Genomic DNA, 19,028 nt, shown 5'->3' on the forward strand with positions numbered 1-19,028 from the left:
GAATGGTTTATGCAGGGAGAATACTTTATGCAAGGCAAGTCTTCTGTACGAAGACTGACATAGCTAGAGACTAAATTGGATGGTCCATTGGGATTCTCACTAACTTAAAAAGGAACAGCCCTTAGAATTTTGCCAGTTATCCCACAAGGGTGTGACAGGGGTTTCAGTCTTCTTTGAAGATCACATCTGTTATCAGATGCAAAACATCTGCTGATGGCATGCGGTTTTGAGATATCTGCTGAGAGAAAAAGTTACATACACACATTAAAAAAAAGAAGACATAATTCCACACAAGGAAGTCAAACATGATCAATTTGTTTGCACGGTGCTCTGTTTCCCATCGTCAGAATCATAAAACCACGAATCAATCAGCTTCTCCAGGAAGAACAGCCTTAAAGCTAAGTTTGTTGAAGCTGTGTTTAATTTGTTTTCCATTTCACATTTTTAATAACACACTGCAGTCGTATGCTGTATGGGCTTCAGTTTCATAACGAGATGAAGTATTTTAAATAGTAACAGGAGGACAGTGAACAGACACAGTGCTGTGCATTACAAGTACTTTTGAAACCGAATGACAGCTTCTCAGTTATTCTCTGGATTTAATGAGCAAGTGTCAATCCTAAATGTAGTAAAGGATTTCAAGTGGATGGCACAGTGTCCTGAGCTACAGTATGAATAGCTATGGATTTCGCCTGTGTAGAATCATTCAGTAAGCTTATAAGCTAGTTTTAATATCTTAAGAGCATTTGGTCTTCATTTGTTTAAGGTGTCCTTTGAGGTTTTCTGTTTTCATTCGCTCCTTCTGTCAACGGTCTGATCTGACCGACAGATCTGATCCGATGACTCATTCATCATTTAAGAAAGGATATCACGTCAGTCCCATCTGAAGTCGTGTCCTACCATTTCGTAAAACTTCACATTGAAAGGTCTATAAAAGTCACGCAACTGCTCGATGACCTCCTGGTCGATTTGCACATGTGTCCTGCCCTTGGACTTGCCAAGGCACCGAGGAGTGCTGCTGCTCTCAGGCTTCTTCAAACAGGGGAAGCCTTTCGTTCGGTTGAAATAGAAGTGCTTGTCTGTGATGATGCGTTTCAGTCCCAGGAAGTCCTGCACGCGGCCCAGCTCGCCGGCCGGGTCCGTGATGAGCCGCTCACCGCTTACAAAGTGGATCTGCGAGAGCCGGAAGTACTGCAGCCAGTTCTCTAGGTGCAGGATGTACATGCCTATGCGGATGGCGTTCCACGAGGTGTCCACCAAACCCTGGCTCCTGTTCTTGAAGGCGAGATCCTCAAAGCTGGGGATGTCTGGTTTTTTGGACAACGTCTGCGTGTAGTCGGAGATGGCTCGCGTCACTGGATTTCGCACCACCACAATGAGCTTGGTGTCTTGGGACATGGTGGCTATGCGGCGCGGAGCCTCGTGTGTTACAAAGTAGCTGGGTGTTTTCTCCATGGTGATTTGGCTGTCCAGTGTTCGTGGCATTAGGCCTCTAGAGAGGAAGAGAGAGAAATGACACGGGTGAAAGACCTGGGTGTAGACCTGGTTATTAACTGGTAATTTTATCTTTTACAGAAGAGAGAAAACCTTAATATAAAAATGTATTATATTAAAAGGTATGTAGGATATGTAAGATAAATAAGTAAATAAACAAATATATAAATAATAACTGCTGAAACTGCACACACACACACTGCACTTTATCTATAAAGTCATACTATACTCACTGTATTCATATTCATATCATCAATCATTGTATTGAATTCATATGCTGTAGTTTTTATATTTTGTCTATTTTTCCTCTGCTATGTACAGTTAATTCCATTTTATTTCAATTTTACTTTTACATTTCATTTTGGCTCATGATTAAATTTCATTTTTGACTTATTTCAATTTTGAAACCCAGCATTTCACCGCATGTGGCACTGTGTGACAGTGTATACGACTAATACAATTTGAATTTAATGACTAAAATTACACATCAATACACTTTTTCCTATTCTGTGCTTCTTTACATCCTATTCTACATTAAGGAGTAAAATATACACTTAAAACACAGAGCCAAGTGAGTGTTAGATCAGAAAGAGACATTTGCTTTGTTTGCGTATCTCAAAAAATCAATTTCAGCCACTCAACATGGAAAGAAAGCAGACGATCCAGCAGGATCCTGTAATATGTCCGAGTAGCATGTTTCACAGAGCCGAAGAATGATGCACTCTCTGGAATATGTAATTATTCCAGCCAATATTCCTGATGAAGAGGTAAAAATAACACTGGCCTTTGGGCTTTATTTATAGAAGGAAAAAAAATTCAGGAGGATAAAAGAAAACAGCCAGTGCACATAGGTGCAAGCTTCCGTGGAAAATTGAGATTCTGTTACAGTCACGAAATCAGTGCACATACCCAAACACACACACTGAAGCTTTTAATACTTTCAGCCAATATTTCCAGTCCCTTATCTCCCCAGTGTGTTTGATGCTGAAGGGCATGGGGAAATTATCAAATCTCAGCCACATCCTGCACTCTTAGTCATAAATCACCATCACCTGCATTACAGATGCACAATACCGAGAGAGGCTTTGGGAAATCTAGGACACTTGAAATAGGTCATTATTATCACAAAGTTTTCCAGTAGAAAACCATCAAATCTTCCAACTTCTAAGTTGTAGAAACATGAACTGATGAACTGCAGAAAGGGAGAATTTTTTTTTATTTCTTCACTTTTTAAAAAAAAACAGTATAATAATCAGGACTGTGCCATACAGGTTTCCTGTATTGGTATTAATCTGAAAATTGAGGTATCTCAACTGTTCCCTGTTTTATTCACATTTTTTTATATTTATTTTTTTTTTTACAATATTGATTCTTAACTGCTTTTTCCCAGGGGTTCTGAAACCCTGCTCTGAAGCTTTTACAGTGTTAACTCCACATTGCTCTGCTAAACGTCTACAGTGTGAAACCATGTGCTGTTCCAATGTTACGACTCGACGCTTAGCAACAGAAACCCAATCAGAAACTGAACAGCGTCTCTGTGCCTCATATCAGGTGAAAACCAGGACGTAGCTACACTTAACAAAAACGGCTCGGTAGATAGAGTCAGGCGGAAAAACGCTGAAGATGAAGTGCGCGCCGTAGCGAGGGGGAAATACGTTACAGAGATATCAACCAACGTCTGGTCGACTACACCACAAACTTAAAAAGAGCAAAAAAGATGAGAAAGCTGTGAAAGATAACAAAACCTGCTCGGGTGCAGAAGCACAGACCTGAACTTTTTTCCTCACTGATGTGAAAGCGTGAGACGAGCCGTTATTTAAAGCTCTCGCGCGCTGGATTTATCCAATCAGGGTTGTTGATGCTGCAAATATTTAAATAAGAAGAAGACTGCAGCAGGGTTTAGGAATGTAGAGTGTGAAACAAGGGCAGATTATGAAGAGCCAGGATTCAGTGTTAACCCCGGGTAAAGTAGGAGCAGTGTGAAACCTCCAACTACACAACCCAGGACTGAGTTTACACCAGATTAGAGCCAAACAGGGAAATATTTCACCTCTGAAAAGCTCTAAAGAAAACTTAATGTGAACACGGACAATGACTAACAGTATGTGCTGCAGATGGACCAGAATTATATGATAAAGGAGAAAAAAACTACACTACTTGTGAAACACTAAAACAGTGGATTGTGTAAGACATTTTGTTAAAAATGTAAAAGTAAAATCCAGGAAAGAATCTAATACTGGTGTAGCAGAGCTGTCCCAGACGGCGCACTGGACCTTGTTTCTGCAAGCCCACGAAGCCGCAGGATGTCCCGTTTCTCATTTACAGATCCAAAAAGATTCTCACATACACCCTTTGGAGATGCCTGAATCAAAGCAGACTCACAGCGGTCTATTACCCAGAACCCTTTGTGATTTGCTGGCAAGCACCAATCACTGTGAATGGGTCTGTTAAGAGAAAAGAGAAGTGAGAGGTTTTCCAAATGAGAGAAGAAGCTCTTCAAATGAAGAGTGTCTTTAGTTCATATTTTACTTCATTAAGCAGCATTTGGGTTACAAATGACATGAAATAAAAGGTCATTGATTAAAACTAAGTGTACTCGTGTGCAAACAAATGTTGATAATTAGCTGCTGAATGTGTATCACCTAGCTACACATGATGAGCTACTGGGGAACATCAGTTACATTACATTTTTCAAATAATTTCATTTTACATTTACCGCTTTTGGCAGACGCCGTTATCCAGAGCGAGGGCTCTTATTCAGGGGCCCAGCAGTGGCAGCTGGGTGGTCCTGGGATTCGAACTCACAACCTTCAAATCAGCAGTCCAATCGGAGGACCGGGGTTCAAGCCCCAGTACTGCAAAGCTTGGGTTGCTGCAGCATGGCTGGCCCTACACTCTGACCCCAACCTCCGAAGTTGGGATATGCGAAGAAAGAATTTCACTGTGCTGACAAATAAAGGTTACTATTCTTCTATTCAAGATAGTCCAGAGTAATGGAGAGTGTGGGAAAGAGGTAAAGAAACAAGTGCAGGCAGGTTGGATTGGGTGGAGAAAGGTGTTGGGAGTTCTGTGTGATAGAAAAATATCGGCGAGAATCAAGGGGAAGGTGTACAGGACAGTGGTGAGACCTTGGACATGGAGCTGCCAGGCAGGAGGCATAGAAGAAGGCCAAAGAGGAGGTATATGGATGTAATAAAGGAGGATATAAAGCTAGTGGGTGTAAGTGTTGAGGATGCAGAAGATAGGGATAGGTGGAGAGAGATGATTCATTGTGGCCACCCCTGAAGGGAAAATCCCAAAGAAGAAGAAGAAGATTCTTCTATTCAAGATCCTGTTTTTTCTAAATAGCTGCAGATTTTCTACAGATTTGGGCGGTTTGTGATGTCACAACATGCATTCAGTCAAATCCCTCTTCCCTTCACATGTGGAACATGAGTCTAGCTCTCATAGAAAGTCATGATGTATGTGTTTCCCTGCTAGGAGATTAAGAGCACAATCCTGGGCTTGTGATTTCATCAATTCAAGAAAGAATGTACAAAAAACACAAAAAAACCTCTCCAAAAGTCACAAATAATAAAAGTGCAAAATCAATCGTTTTTGGCCACAACAATCACAATGAAACTCTATGAAATTATGGATATAATTTGAATAATTAGAGCAAAATTTCTAATTGTTTTCACTTCTTGACATTATGAATAATGACACTGTGAATGTGTGACTCTTCGGGGTGAGATTGAGATTGATCAAGTATTGTGCTGAACTCTTGATGAAATAGAAATGTAAACAATTTTATTAGCAACAATATCCATATAAATTATGCAGCAGAGCATCACAGCTACATTTTCCTAGCAGATATCCTTGGATGGTGTTGGGTTAGAGCTGAGCTGAGTGAGCGAGACAGTACTGCTCATTTTTCCTGTTGGAAATTTGCTGGATACGAATAAATTTGTTTGAAATAATAGCTTGGAAGAGCTTTTACACAAGAGAAATCCAGTTAGATAATACATTCATCTCCTACCTGAGTAAACTCATGTTAAACATTGCACTTGACTGATATGCTACGCTACAAATCATATACTTGCCATGAGTCACTGTAAATTTCTATACAAAATCAACAAAAACAGAATTAAAATAAAATAAAATGGGAATACAATGGAATTAGCTGTAAAACAAGATTAAACAAGAATATTTTTCTGTCAAGTTTAAACTGTTTAATGAATTAGATGAGCACTGAACACATGACAAACATTTTATTTAAAAAAATCGTTTCATATTAACAAGGTAAAAGAGACCAGTGCAAAACAAATCCTGAATTATTTCCTGGATTTTTCACAGAAACAAGAGTATCAGAGTTACTTCTGTCTACACTGTTAACAGTCGGTTATTCTTAGCCGGGATTCCCGCTAACTTGCAGCTCCAAACTGGTCCCTAAATACCACAGACTGAAACGTGTCCTCATGTCAGAGGAGGTGTTTAGTCATTTCCCCTCTGAGGGTGTAGGATATTTCTATTGTTTCTATTTCCATGTTCTTATGTCCTTATGTCATGTCCTTGCTACTAAAATATCCCAAAAACAATCAGTTACAAAGCACTGAAATCTGTAGCTAGTGTTAGTTTGATGATCTTTACATAATCAGAGAATATCTGGTTTGGATTTGAATTGAAAGTAGATTTTTCTCATGTTTATGCTTTTGTTACAGTATACGCTGAGTTTCGGCTCATTTTTGTGACACACAAATGTAAGTAAGAAAGTGCATCCGGTCTGTTTTTGAGTATTTTACGAAATGTACTGTATTGTGTGTAGACACAAATAAAAGTGGAAAACTCGACGTCTTCCTCTTTCCTGTAAGAATATTTAAACGACTATTTTAACTCGTTGCTGTTGCTCCAAGAAAAAAATCTGGCTCCTTCGTCCACTCCTGAGGGTTAACAGTTATATAGACCTTACCTTGATGTCTTCAAAATAGAAGAGGGCTTACCTTTTACCACTAATCTATTAGTTTCCTCTAAAGTGCATGCACACCAACGACTGGAGGTGGAGCAACACACAAAAATCACAATACGCAAATGTGGCCTCTCAGCAATATGAAACATTTTTAAAAAAGCGAATAGAAGAAATGCCTGAACATGTGCATTAGGTTTCAATATTTAATCAAATAAATCATTCATACAAGTAGAATACTGATCGAGTTTGTGTGTTTCAAACGCTGTGTGTTAGATGTACAACAGGATAAACCATGGCCAAGCTAAGCTAAGTTAAGCTAGCGTTACCTCTCTAACTAAGCATTACTCTCTGAACTGTGAAACTTTTTATTTGCGGTTCTGATGTTAGCTAGCTGTGTTGTCAAAGTCACGCAGCTCGTTGTAGAGATTGAATCCTGTCTCTGTCATGGAGCAGCGTCTCATATCTGCAGCTATGAACTTCCCAATCACAGTCTGGATTGAATTAGAGAGGAAAGTCTGTCAGAGAGCAAAGTGAGGCTGCTCTGCATGTGTGTGTGTGTGTGTGTGTGTGTGTTGTGTTTTCTAGTTTTAGACACAGACACAGAAGGGTGATGTCAGACATGTTTGTGGTGTAATGCTGCCTTCAAATCCTGTCGTAATTACGAGGTGAGTCTACAGCAGCACCGTGTCTCCATTACGACTCAGAGACTCGTATTAGGCCAAGAAGCATGACTTTCCTGAGTCAGAAACAAGAAATCTACATCTGACAGTCAGATTTAAAGCAGCACTTTGGCATGTTAGTAAAGATTAATAGTGTATAAACCCTCTTGCTGTTGTTGATACATAAATAAGACGTTTTCTTACGCTGTTCATTTTTCCCCCATTACTTACACACACTCCTGAGGAGGACCTGCAGGCTGCACTGAAGACAGCGGCGGTGTATTTCACACACATCTGACAGATTTATATCCACAGTTCCATCCAACACTCATCACTGTAACTTACTAGTAATCTACAAAACCTCCTTTTTAGATCATACTGTCAGAGCAGAGCAGAGCCAGTGACCTCCAGTGTCCAGAACACACTGCCTACAAACATGACCGCCCCCAAACTACACACACCAGTTACACACACACACTCCTGTCCACACTCACACACACCTGTCCTCACTCACACACAAACACACACCTGTCCACACTCACACACACCTGTCCTCACTCACACACAAACACACACCTGTCCTCACTCACACACAAACACACACCTGTCCACACTCACACACACCTGTCCTCACTCACACACTCCTGTCCTCACTCTCACACACACACTCCTGTCCACACACACACACCTGTCTTCACTCACACACACACACCTGTCCTCACTCTCACACACACACACACTCCTGTCCACACACACACACACACACACATCTTTCAGTTTGTGTGTTCATTGTGTGTTCTCTGTTCTTTCCAGACTGTTTTTTCCATCATTCTATATTTTTACCTGTTTCTTGACTCACGTGTGTGTGTGTGTGTGTGTGTGTGTGTGTGCTCTGTTCTCTAATCTCCTGACCCACACCTGGGTTTGACTTTTGATTCTGCTTCACATTTTGGATGTCATTAAATATCTGTAGACTTGCATTCGTTTCAGCTCTCAATACCTGACACTTGCCCTAAATATTTGACAGGTTTGCCAACTTCGGCTTTCTGGCTGGAGGGAGATTTATGGATCAAATGACCTTTTTGCTTTGCTGAAAAGAGAATTAGAGTATAAAAGAGTTTTTTTTCCCAGTGTTATGAAACTCTGTTCAAATACCTCACACATTTAAATGACTGAATCCTTGTTTAACCATTCAGAAAGATCTTCTCTTCCCCTGCTGACATCAGACCTCACTCCAAATCACTCAGATTATCTTGCTTTAATTAGGATATTAGAATATTGCTCTTTCAGAAACTTTTGCTAATCTAAATGGCATGCTAGTTACCTCATATTACCTCAGGGCATCTCTTCTCCAACTTTACCTTCTGTCTGCTTAAAATTCTTTACAATATTTATTTACAACAGTAACAATCACAAATGTTTACATCTCAATAAACCTTGTTGACGCAGGCTACATTCTCAGTAAAGAATAAATGAATAATAGATATTTCAGACCCTAAATAATTTATGGCAGATGGCCTTATTCAGAAGGACTTACAATGATCTCATTTTATAGAACTGAGCAGCTGAGGCTTAAGGGCCTTGCTCAGGAGCCCAGCAGTGGCAGTTTGGTAGACCTAGGATTCAAACTCGCAAGCTTTCAATCAATATTCCAACACCATAACCAGTAAGCTACCACATCCCACATCAAAAAATATCCACATCCCACATCAAAAAATTCAACAAATAACAGTATATCTATCTATCTATCTATCTATCTATCTATCTATCTATCTATCTATCTATCTATCTATATATATATATATATATATATATATAGATAGATATATATATATATATTGACCTCATCCATAATGTGATACAAACCCAGAAACTCGTCCAGTGAGGAAGATGTGTGGCTTGACTGGTCCAAAATGAAACCTTAAACCTTTTTGATACACATAAAAAAAATCACATGAGCATGTTGTATTTTTACGTTGGCTTGTTAATTAATTTGGCATGAGATTTACTTAAATGCGTAAGAACTGGCACCCTGTATCTGGCTGAGTTTTCCCACTTCCTCCTCGCATTCTGCTGGGAACTGTTGCTGTTTTTCACGAGTGATTACGCCGATCTCCTGGCAGCTCAAGAAGATGTTTGGGCTTGATTAAGTTGAAATCGTTGTCCCACTTTGTTACGTAATATAAGTGGAATTTAATGATGAATAGCCTACTTTATTATGCAGCCTGTTTAATGTATAGTTCGATACAGACATATTGAACTCACAGCCTGGTATTGAACAAAACCTGGACAAAAAAACACTAAAGAAAAGACCACAGAAACATCCCATATTGGTGCCAGGGGTGACATATTATTCACGCCATTGTGTCATATTTTAACTGCCATTTCATCTTGTCGATCCGTTTCCTATTTATTGAAGTAGATAAGAGCTGGGTCTTGGGTGAGTGAAAATAAGCGCCTGGGAACATTGCCAAGATGGCCGCTGAGAGAACAGAAGGAACAAACGCTGTTAGAATTGTTTCTTCCGCGAGGAAAGACATGTATGCTAGCATGTTTCTATCAGGCTTCAGAGAGCCTGAATGCTACATGTAGCAATGTTAGCCTAGCTGAATTGAGATATATATTTATATATTTATAAAATCTAGGTTTTAATCCTCTGGAAGCCACTGATATAGTATCACATCATTGCGGGGTCTGAAGTGTCATTTACGCATGTTAAGATAAGCTTTATTGCTATAGGTCAGTGTATGCTAAGGGATGTTTTTACCATTAGCGAAAATAATATAGATTAATATTATACTGACTGCCTCATGGCAATGAAAGTCTAGGTTACAGAATAAGTTCAAGTATCCATCAGTTGTGAGTCATTCCCAGTTTTTAATAGGCTTTCCTGAGATGGGAATACTATAATTTACCTCCACGGTCCAGAGAAATATTGATCCGTTTAGCTTGATTTATGAACAGTGTTCTGCTGGCCAGGTTGTCTCAGTTAGCCTTACCAGCTCAAGGCCAGGGGCAACAATTAATCTTGTAGAGAATGGAGCAGTAGCTCTTCTCCAAACAGCTTAACGGCATCTTTAAATACATGCCACTAATCATAACTTTATGTTGATGGAATACACAATAAAGTAGCACAATCACTCAGGTCTGTTTGGCTACGCGTGCAGCGTAATTGTAAGTTTGAATGATAGTTTTATTGCTCTACGGCAGCTCACAGAGCTCATAACTCATACTGGTCATGTTGCTTGTGTTAAATCTTAATGAACTGATTGTGCTGAAGGAGATAAATCCTCATTATAGTCATGTTGCCAGGTAGCACACAAACCTTGGTGGGTAATATTTATATATGTCTTAATCATGCATGTTGGGGGAAAGTCCATAAGCTGAAGGGTGAAGTTCATTTTTTTTTAAAAATTTTTTTCAGGTATCCAACTCCATCTTTGAATGAAAGGCCCAACACAACAACCGTAACAACAACAAGCGTACCTGTAAATTTGACGCTGGCCAATATAAAGGTAGGTAATATCTTGCTCTCCATATAAATAGATATAAAAAGTTTACACATAACACTATGATAAATCATGTCAGAACTTTTTACATTCTCACCATGAAATTACAAGGTATAAAAACTAAATAAAAAACTATTAGAAACCTTTAAGAGAAAAATAGGAAAATAACTTGGTTGCATAATTTTGCACACCCTTAAACTAATACTTTACTGAAGCTGAGTTTGATTTAATTACCCCACTCAGAGTCTATCAGTGTGGCACATCTTGACTTTCCCTCCCTTTTCCTCTAAAACCTTCTTTCTAGATCTATCAAATTATAATATTATCTCTTGTGGACAGCCCTCTGCAGGTCATTTTAGATTTTTAGTGTGATTCAGGTCTGGGATCTGGCTAGATCATTCAAAATCATTGATTTTATTTTGGTTAAGCTATTCGGTTGCTGATTTGGACGCATGCGTTGTCATGCTAAAAGTCCTTTTCCGCTTCAGTTTACTAGCAGACAAACTGAAGGTTTGGCACTAAAAATGATTGGTATTTATAGCTACTCATAATTCCCTCCATGCTGATTAACTGCCCAAGTTCCAGCTGAGATAAAGCAGCCATAAAGCATGATGCTACCACCACCATGCTGCACTGGGTGTATGGTGTTTTTTGGTTATGATGTGGTTATCATGGATGATGGGGTTATTATACCTTTTGAATTTACTTTACAACATAGATCCATAATTAAAGCTGAAATTCTTACTTACTTAGCAACAAGGAACTAAGCGTCATCACAGCAGTTCCTCAATAGTTACCATTATGATAAACTGTGCTGACTAATGGTCACATTACTGATTTCAGAAAAGGAATCATGTTCCTTATCTGTGAAGAAATGATAAGTAACATTAATTCATTATAAATATTTAATGCTTTAATGCTAAATCTATTTTCAGGGGGGTCAGTGGCTTACTGGTTGCCCTGTTTACATGTTCTTCCTGTGCTTCAGGAGTTTCCTCCTGGTTCTCTGGTTTCCTCCTCCTGTCCTAAGACATGTGCTGTAGGCTGCTAGCATCTCTAAATTGTCCTTAGCGTGTCCTCTGCATTGTGCCCAGAGTCCCCTGGGATAGTCTCAAAGTTCCCTGCAACCCTGTGTAGAATAAATGCTACAGAAAATGAATGAATGGAAGGATGGAGTGATGGATGTAATTACAAAATAAAATAAAGGTTACTGTTTTTTAGCATAACAGTGTAATATTAATTAGCAAATCATTACACTGTAGTCACCATGGTAGTTTATTACGATGTGTAGTAATTGTTGAGAAATGAATATGCTAAGACTTGATTACTTACTGCTAAGTTAATTAAACACGTGAACTGTTCTGTTTAATAACTAAACTAATATATAGTAAAATATGACATAAGATTTATACACCGACTTCATACTACTCCAAGAGATGGTGAGTTTCATTTGTGTTTTTCAAAGACAGCATGTCATCCCTCACCTGTTTGTGATATTTTTCACTTTATCAGTATCATGTAGATGTGTAGTGTACTGTATATAGCAGCAAGCCAGCAATATAACTAGGTCTGATGCTGAAGGCTAGTTCTCATTTTTTATTTTTTTTTGCTAAGCATATGTTTGGTAATTAAATGCTTTCTGGTATGCTTCTAGCCACAGCAGAAACTGGCACGTCAACGTCAAAGTGTCAACATCCAGGTACACCAGCTGATCATGTCCTCTAACAGCATGTACGCTGTCTGCTACTTCGAATAATAAGTACAAAAATACATGTAGTATACAAACTCTTCTAAGATATATATATATATATATATATTGATTGGTTGCTTTACTGTAAAACATTTCAGGATGTTTAAACTTAGAATCGAAAGTTGACCAGCTGTCTGAAAAATGTGAGTAAACACAACTTGGAAATGACCTTTGTTTCAACTCACAAATACTCAAGACAATGGATTACATTTACAATGCAAAACTCTATCACTCGATATTTCTGCACTGTTTTCTGTCTCATCTTTAGACAGAATGGTTTATGAGTCCTGAGGGTTAATCTCAGACTTAAAACAGCAGTAGACAGCCTATAAATTATCAATGTTTTTTCTATTTTTTTTTTTTTAACTGACCAGTCTAAACAATTTAAATAATCCTAAAGGAATGCTGAAAAGTCCAATTATGTAAATAAGCTGCAAAATAAAACGAGGGGATCAATTTTCTATTAAATAGCCTCCAGTTTTCAATTTGTTCACCATCTTAAACAGTCATAGATGCATATAATTGATTACTTTCATTAAAAAGGAGAACTGAGATTTATCATCACCCCACCATGTCCTTATCGTTTGTCTCCTTGCTCAAAGACACGGGCTAGCCGAGGAGTCCGCTGATATTGATTGCCTTTTATCCAAAACTAGCAAGACAAACAGTTTGAACAAGCGAACACCGTTTCCTGCACTGACCCGTCACTGTTCAGCATCGCTAACCTTCTAACGATCAACACCTGTTCCCGCCTCATCTGTGCACATCTGTTTGTGCTGATTTGACTGAAGATTGGTTTCTAAGAGAAACAGTTGAATAACTAGACCTTTTTTTACAGCACCGATTAAATTCTTTGAAAGATGTTACAGCTGAGGAAAACAAAATATCGAGTGCATTCGAAAAGATTTCAGAAAGAAACATTTATACGGTTTTATTACATTTCTCTCCATTCTTCTCTCCTTAACAAGACTCTCAATGGTACAGTGCACAGGCAGAAAAGAAGACACCACTAAAATGTAGTCTACACTATTCCATTTATTCACATCAGACGAAGTGTTTGGTCATAACTCTGCCAAAAAGACATTGTGTAGTCCAGAATTTGTTAGTAATGAAAAAACCCATTTAGCTTATCACAAAACTACACAAGACACAGCACACAAACCTTTTTATCTTCATCCTGAAGTTGGAATTTCATAAACTGTAATTTTTTAAACCGTAATTGAATTCCCTCTCTTCATCAACAAGTTGTACAATTACTATTAAACCAAGGCTGTCATTTTAGAAATTGGCATTCTTCAAGATAAATTCCTCCTGAACAGTTACTTCCCAGTCTACAGGCCACGCACTGCATCCCTGCAACCTCCACAAACGGGGAATCCTGACGGACGCTGGATTATCAGTGGGGTTTTCTCCTAATAGAGATTGACATTTCAATTCATCCAAAGGCTTATTCGCTTTATTACTTCAGACCCATCTACCATCTTAATGTAATGAGGACTGACACCAGGCCATGGCCTAATATTACATCTGAAACATACAGCGCTGTTAATTGTTTGCCGTTTATATGCCCTTGTTTTCTCCACTTCTCTTTCAGTTCTGGTAGATGACTTCTGAAGTGGCAGGTAGATAGAAACTGAGGATATGGTACACAATAGATGGATAGCTGTATCCCTGTCCAGAGGATCATCTGTTCACTTGTTCATTTATGCAGATGTCCACACAATTCAATTCAGTTCATTTCTATAACGTTTTTAACAATGGACATTGTCTCAAAGCAGCTTTACAGAAGGATAGAAACATTGTGAAGTTATTATTTAGGCCTAACTTTTATCGCTAATGAGAAGCCTGAGGCAATGGTGGAAAGGAAAAACTCCCTGAGATGATATGAGGAAGAAACCTTGAGAGGAACCAGGCTCAGAAGGGAACCTCATCCTCACTTGGGTGACACTGGACAGTAAATAATGTAAATGTAAATAATGTCCTTTCTAGAACGGTTTATGGTCACAAGGAATTGTGTAACCAAGAGCTCCTGAGGAACTAATAGGTCAGTGTCATTTCTGAGTTCATTATAAACCTAGCACTAATTCCTTGACTGATAAAACGGCAGGTCAAAGAATGATTATCCCCAGCAGCAGTGAGCACCACCAAGCGACAAAACTCCAACCAGGGGTAGAGCGTCTGGATGGAACAGGGAGGTCCGGAGAGAAGATGCGGTTACACTGGGAACTCAGAACACTGATAGCTCATGGATAAAATGGACAAAATCCTGCATATACTGGTAAAAGCTAATTGAAGCTCTTCATGAAATTTTTTGCTTTGTGCTGCTGCCTCATGTTTATTCAACTGCATGCATGTACAGAAGTACATAAAAACTGGAAACTGAGTCTATATCATAAGTCTATGTGTCCTTCAGTTTATTATCATAATGTGAACTACCAGCTGAATGAATCGTTTATGGCATGAGATATGCTTCATTTATTGCATTGACATGATTTAGACTAAATTATATTACTGCAAAATGTCATCCACTAATTCTCAAGCTCTTCACAAGCATGCTGACGGGGGAGAACCTGAAACGGTACAGGGTAGTCGATCCTCAGGACTGCAGTAAGGAAACCTGAGCTGAAAGAACTAGGGCTGTCCCAGTAATCTAAAGTTTGAGTGCATGACGTTCTACTCGCTCGGTACAGCTTTAGTGGTGAGTGCTGCACTCTGGGTGGCACCCAGAATATACACTTCTTCAAAATCTCTACACATTACACTGCTGATATTCGACAGTCTGTGCTCTTCTTCTTGCATTTTTTAAATATATAAAGGCATAGAAAAAATCTACACACCCCTGTGATGGGAAAAAATGAATCCAAGATCATTCATGTTAGATCTTCTCCCATATTTTATGTGACGATCAATTCATGTGAAAAACAAAAACAAACACAAAAAGCAATAAGCTACAACATACAAGAAGCTGTTTGCACAAGTCTTGCACAAGTCTCCTTAAGTAATGCTTTGGTGAATGTTTTGCTTGTAATTCAACACTCTTTTTGTCTCTAGAGTCTACCAATTTAACACATCCACATTTAGCACTTTTATTCCTTATAAAACCTCTAAAACTGTAAAGGGATCTCATTTACACGGCGCTTTTCAAGTCATTCCACACATTTTCAATAAGATTTAGATCTAATCTCTGACTGGATCTTCCTCTTCTGAAGCTTTTCCTTTGTTGACCAAAGGGGCTGTTTAAAAGAAAGTGTGTGTGTGTGTGTGTGTGTGTGTGTGTGTGCATGCAGGTGACCTCATTAGTGTAGGAAAGCATCATGAAAATGTGCAGGTGAACAGACAAAAACACACTTATCATGAGTTATTACGCTGACAAACGATAAGTGCTGTTAGGTCAGAAAAACAGTGATGGAGTGAGGATGTAATTGAGGATCAAAATGGTAGCAAAAAGCAGAGGCACATCTCTGTTAGCACTTCAGATTAACACACAATGTTCAGTAGCATTAGCTTTTGAATAAATACAGACTCTTGTAAAAGTATGAATGGAGCTTATTTAAAAAAAAATCTTATTCAAGTACATTTCAGTGCTTTACGCAGTGGTATTTTTTTTGTGCGTTAAAACACACACACACACACACACTGTATGACTGGTATTTATACTAGCCAGACTTTCAGCTAAAGATTGATATTAGGTTAAATCTATATTTTTATGCTTTCTGGACACAAACTACCAGTGTGTAGAGCTGACAGTATTTTTCACTGCTGAATTGTTGAGCTTTGAAGAAGTGCTCACAATAAACGCTAGTTTCTGCTTCATCCACCTTAATAACTAAAGCTTCTGTCTTCCTTTGGCTGTGATTTACACATATGTCAGATGTTCCATCAAAAATGGAAGATTTTCCTTTGTAGTGATTTTTGTTTTTCGTTTTTTACCGAAAGGTTTTTGTGCACCTGGCTTCACCTTCAGCTTTGTTTTTTTCCCTTACATTTTATTCAGTTAATAGCACTAGGCATTTATGTAATGATCTATTATAAGACATTTATGTAATAAAGTATGTATAGTGCATGAACAGCCATTGCACTTAGCACATGTACTTAACATGTGCTATGTGAAACAGTGGGTGACTGGATGAGTGTCCAAGAAGTATGAGTATGAATAATGTAGAGTTTGTGTTAAAGTGTATGAAGTGTTGAGGTCTGAGGGGTATAGGATATGGTGTGGGTATCGGGAAGTGAAAAAAGCTAGCAATGCTAGAGAGAGAAGGCTGATCCAAAGCCAACAGATGCCACAGAGTTCCCAGGCAATCTATAAAATAATGGATGCTATGGGTGTATAAAAATACACTCACCATGCCAGAAGAGATGAGAACAAACTGGGTTCATCTTTGAAAGATAAATTACTGTTATTTATTTTTTTTATTCCTATAAGGCGGCTTGGTGGCAATGTCCTTTGTTAAAAGCGCAATACAAATAAAATAAAATGGAATTAAATTGTTAACTATTACTGTAGTCAATAGGCACTATTCACTTAGCTCCATATGGTGTACATGTGGTCCGTCTGTAAAGGAAAGTTGGCTGTATGATGTCTGTATTTACAGAGATTGTTCTGGAAGGTCTATGAATGTGTGCAAAAGTAAGTATTAGGTAGATTGCATAGCATAATGTATGGACAGGTACAGATGCATTTAAATGTGAAATATAACAGAAAACAGGAAGAGGTAAAGGTCAGGCAGTTTATCAACAACAATACCAGGGAAAGCCATAGTATACAAAACAGGAAACAGAACTAGATCCATCACTGGAGTATCATTATACAGAACAAATAGCTCGGTAAAGACAGGTAAAGCTCGGTAAGTGTAGGTAAAACACTGAACAAAACTTTACCAAGAACAAAGAAACACTAGTGTAAAATGTCCAAGCAGAACACAAGACAGTCAGTGTCCATCATACTGAAGCTTTCCAGAGGCACCAGGGAACAGACATGGGGTATACTGAAGGTGATCCCGAGGTGATGTATGGCCCCAGGCAAGGGCAAGGGCAGATGTGGGAAGCGGTGCTGTCATGCAAGTAGAGGATTAAGGAGGCACCGCTATCAGCCTCAGGCATGAGCAGGCCGTTGGAGGCCACACCACTGGCAGGAAGGAGCTCTTCTGGGGAGATCTCCTTGTCGTGTAGTAGCTTGTGCTCGGCAAACTGGGTTTGGCTGATGTGCAGCATTTTACACCTGTTACCCCAAAATTTCTAGAGGAAGTTCATTCATGGGCAGACAAAACAACCTTCTCAGGAGGTCCAAAAATGCACTAATGTTTGGGTCTTCCATGTTGCCCAGGATTTCAGCCTATAGGTGTTCTTGGTTGAAATGAATCAACAATACTTCCCACTCTTCAGGCTAGGGTTCAACAGGCTTCCCAATTAAAGTTTGTCCATGAACATAAATTGAGGGACATGGTTCCAGTCGGACGCTTGGCGTTAAGCCGATCTTGCCTTCCTGCTCCATCCATGGCCGTATTCTGTCATGTACAGAAAAGTGAGACAGATAGTAGAGCAGGCAGACAATTCCGAAACCATTACACCGTAAACAAGTAACAGCCAAAGGTCAGGAGATCAACAAACACCATTATTGAGGAAATCCAAAATACACAAAACAGGAAACAGATGCGATACCAGAGCGTCACTACACAGAACAAACGGCCCAATAAAAACAGGCTGGTAAACACTGAACAATACTTTGCCCTGATCAGGTGCAAGTAATTGCCTCACTTGAAAGAGACAACCAATGATAGGACACAGCGGAGACAAGACATGAACACAGAGGAGCATGCTGTACCGCTGTGGGCTGCTCGGCATGCTTACCACTTCAGCACACAGCGCTTGGCACGAGGGGAAATTCTTGACACATAGCTTGAATTGGGATAAAACAGTACTTGGAAAAAGCTGGGGGATTTAAAGAGCACAGCCTTTTAAAGCTTCCTCCGAGTTCTGGTGTAGTATTAGCTTTAGCCTTGCACATAGATTCTATGTAAAATCTCTTAAGCCTTGTTAGGAGGGTGTTTGCCCTATCCTCTTTAATACACTCCTCGGTGAAGCATTTCAATTCAGTATATGGATGACTTTTGTCTCGCGTTTGGTTAGGTCTTTCTTATTCATTCAAACACGTACACAGAAAATGTTGTACCTTGAGCCAGAGGTTAACCTTACTATATTTGGATAATGCATCCTTATAGACTTAGCAATTCTGTATTATTTGCAGACTGAATAGTGAATAAGATAAGCATGACAGATTCTCAACAGAATTAATCTGTCCTAATGAATGCATTTTATGATGAGGTAAAGGTCTGGAAAGTCATGCTGAAGATGCTAGTGATCTGATTGTTATTTAAATTAGAAAGCATCAATCATGGTCAGTTAGCAGGGCCACACTGAGCCTTAAACAATGTCCTCCATTTCCTATAGGAGAGCAGATGCTACTGATTAACCAGGCAGCCCTGAGCCCAACATTATCATAAACTAAAGGTTCAGGCGATTATGCAAACACTGGTGACATTCTTAAATTACTGGCTACAAGCTGCCTTCAAGCTGCTGTTCACATATCCACACTTGATTGATAAATCTTCATTCTGCTTCAAGTCCCATCAGAATTCTATACAGATTAATAGACCGTTCTAATAAATTGG

General features: G+C 39.1%; 1 protein-coding gene across 1 annotated transcript in view; it reads right to left on the bottom strand.

Annotated features, from left to right (window-relative positions):
• Positions 1–435: 435 nt before the first annotated feature.
• The window catches only part of hs3st2 (heparan sulfate (glucosamine) 3-O-sulfotransferase 2), a 33,963-nt gene continuing 15,370 nt past the window's right edge, over positions 436–19,028 (bottom strand). Inside the window, exon 2 of the mRNA XM_058377441.1 lies at positions 436–1,492. Coding sequence (XP_058233424.1) covers positions 874–1,492 — 619 coding nt within the window. The 3' untranslated portion in view covers positions 436–873. The remainder of the gene's footprint in view (positions 1,493–19,028) is intronic.

Source organism: Hemibagrus wyckioides, linkage group LG24 (genome assembly GCF_019097595.1).
Source record: "Hemibagrus wyckioides isolate EC202008001 linkage group LG24, SWU_Hwy_1.0, whole genome shotgun sequence".
Taxonomy (NCBI): domain Eukaryota; kingdom Metazoa; phylum Chordata; class Actinopteri; order Siluriformes; family Bagridae; genus Hemibagrus; species Hemibagrus wyckioides.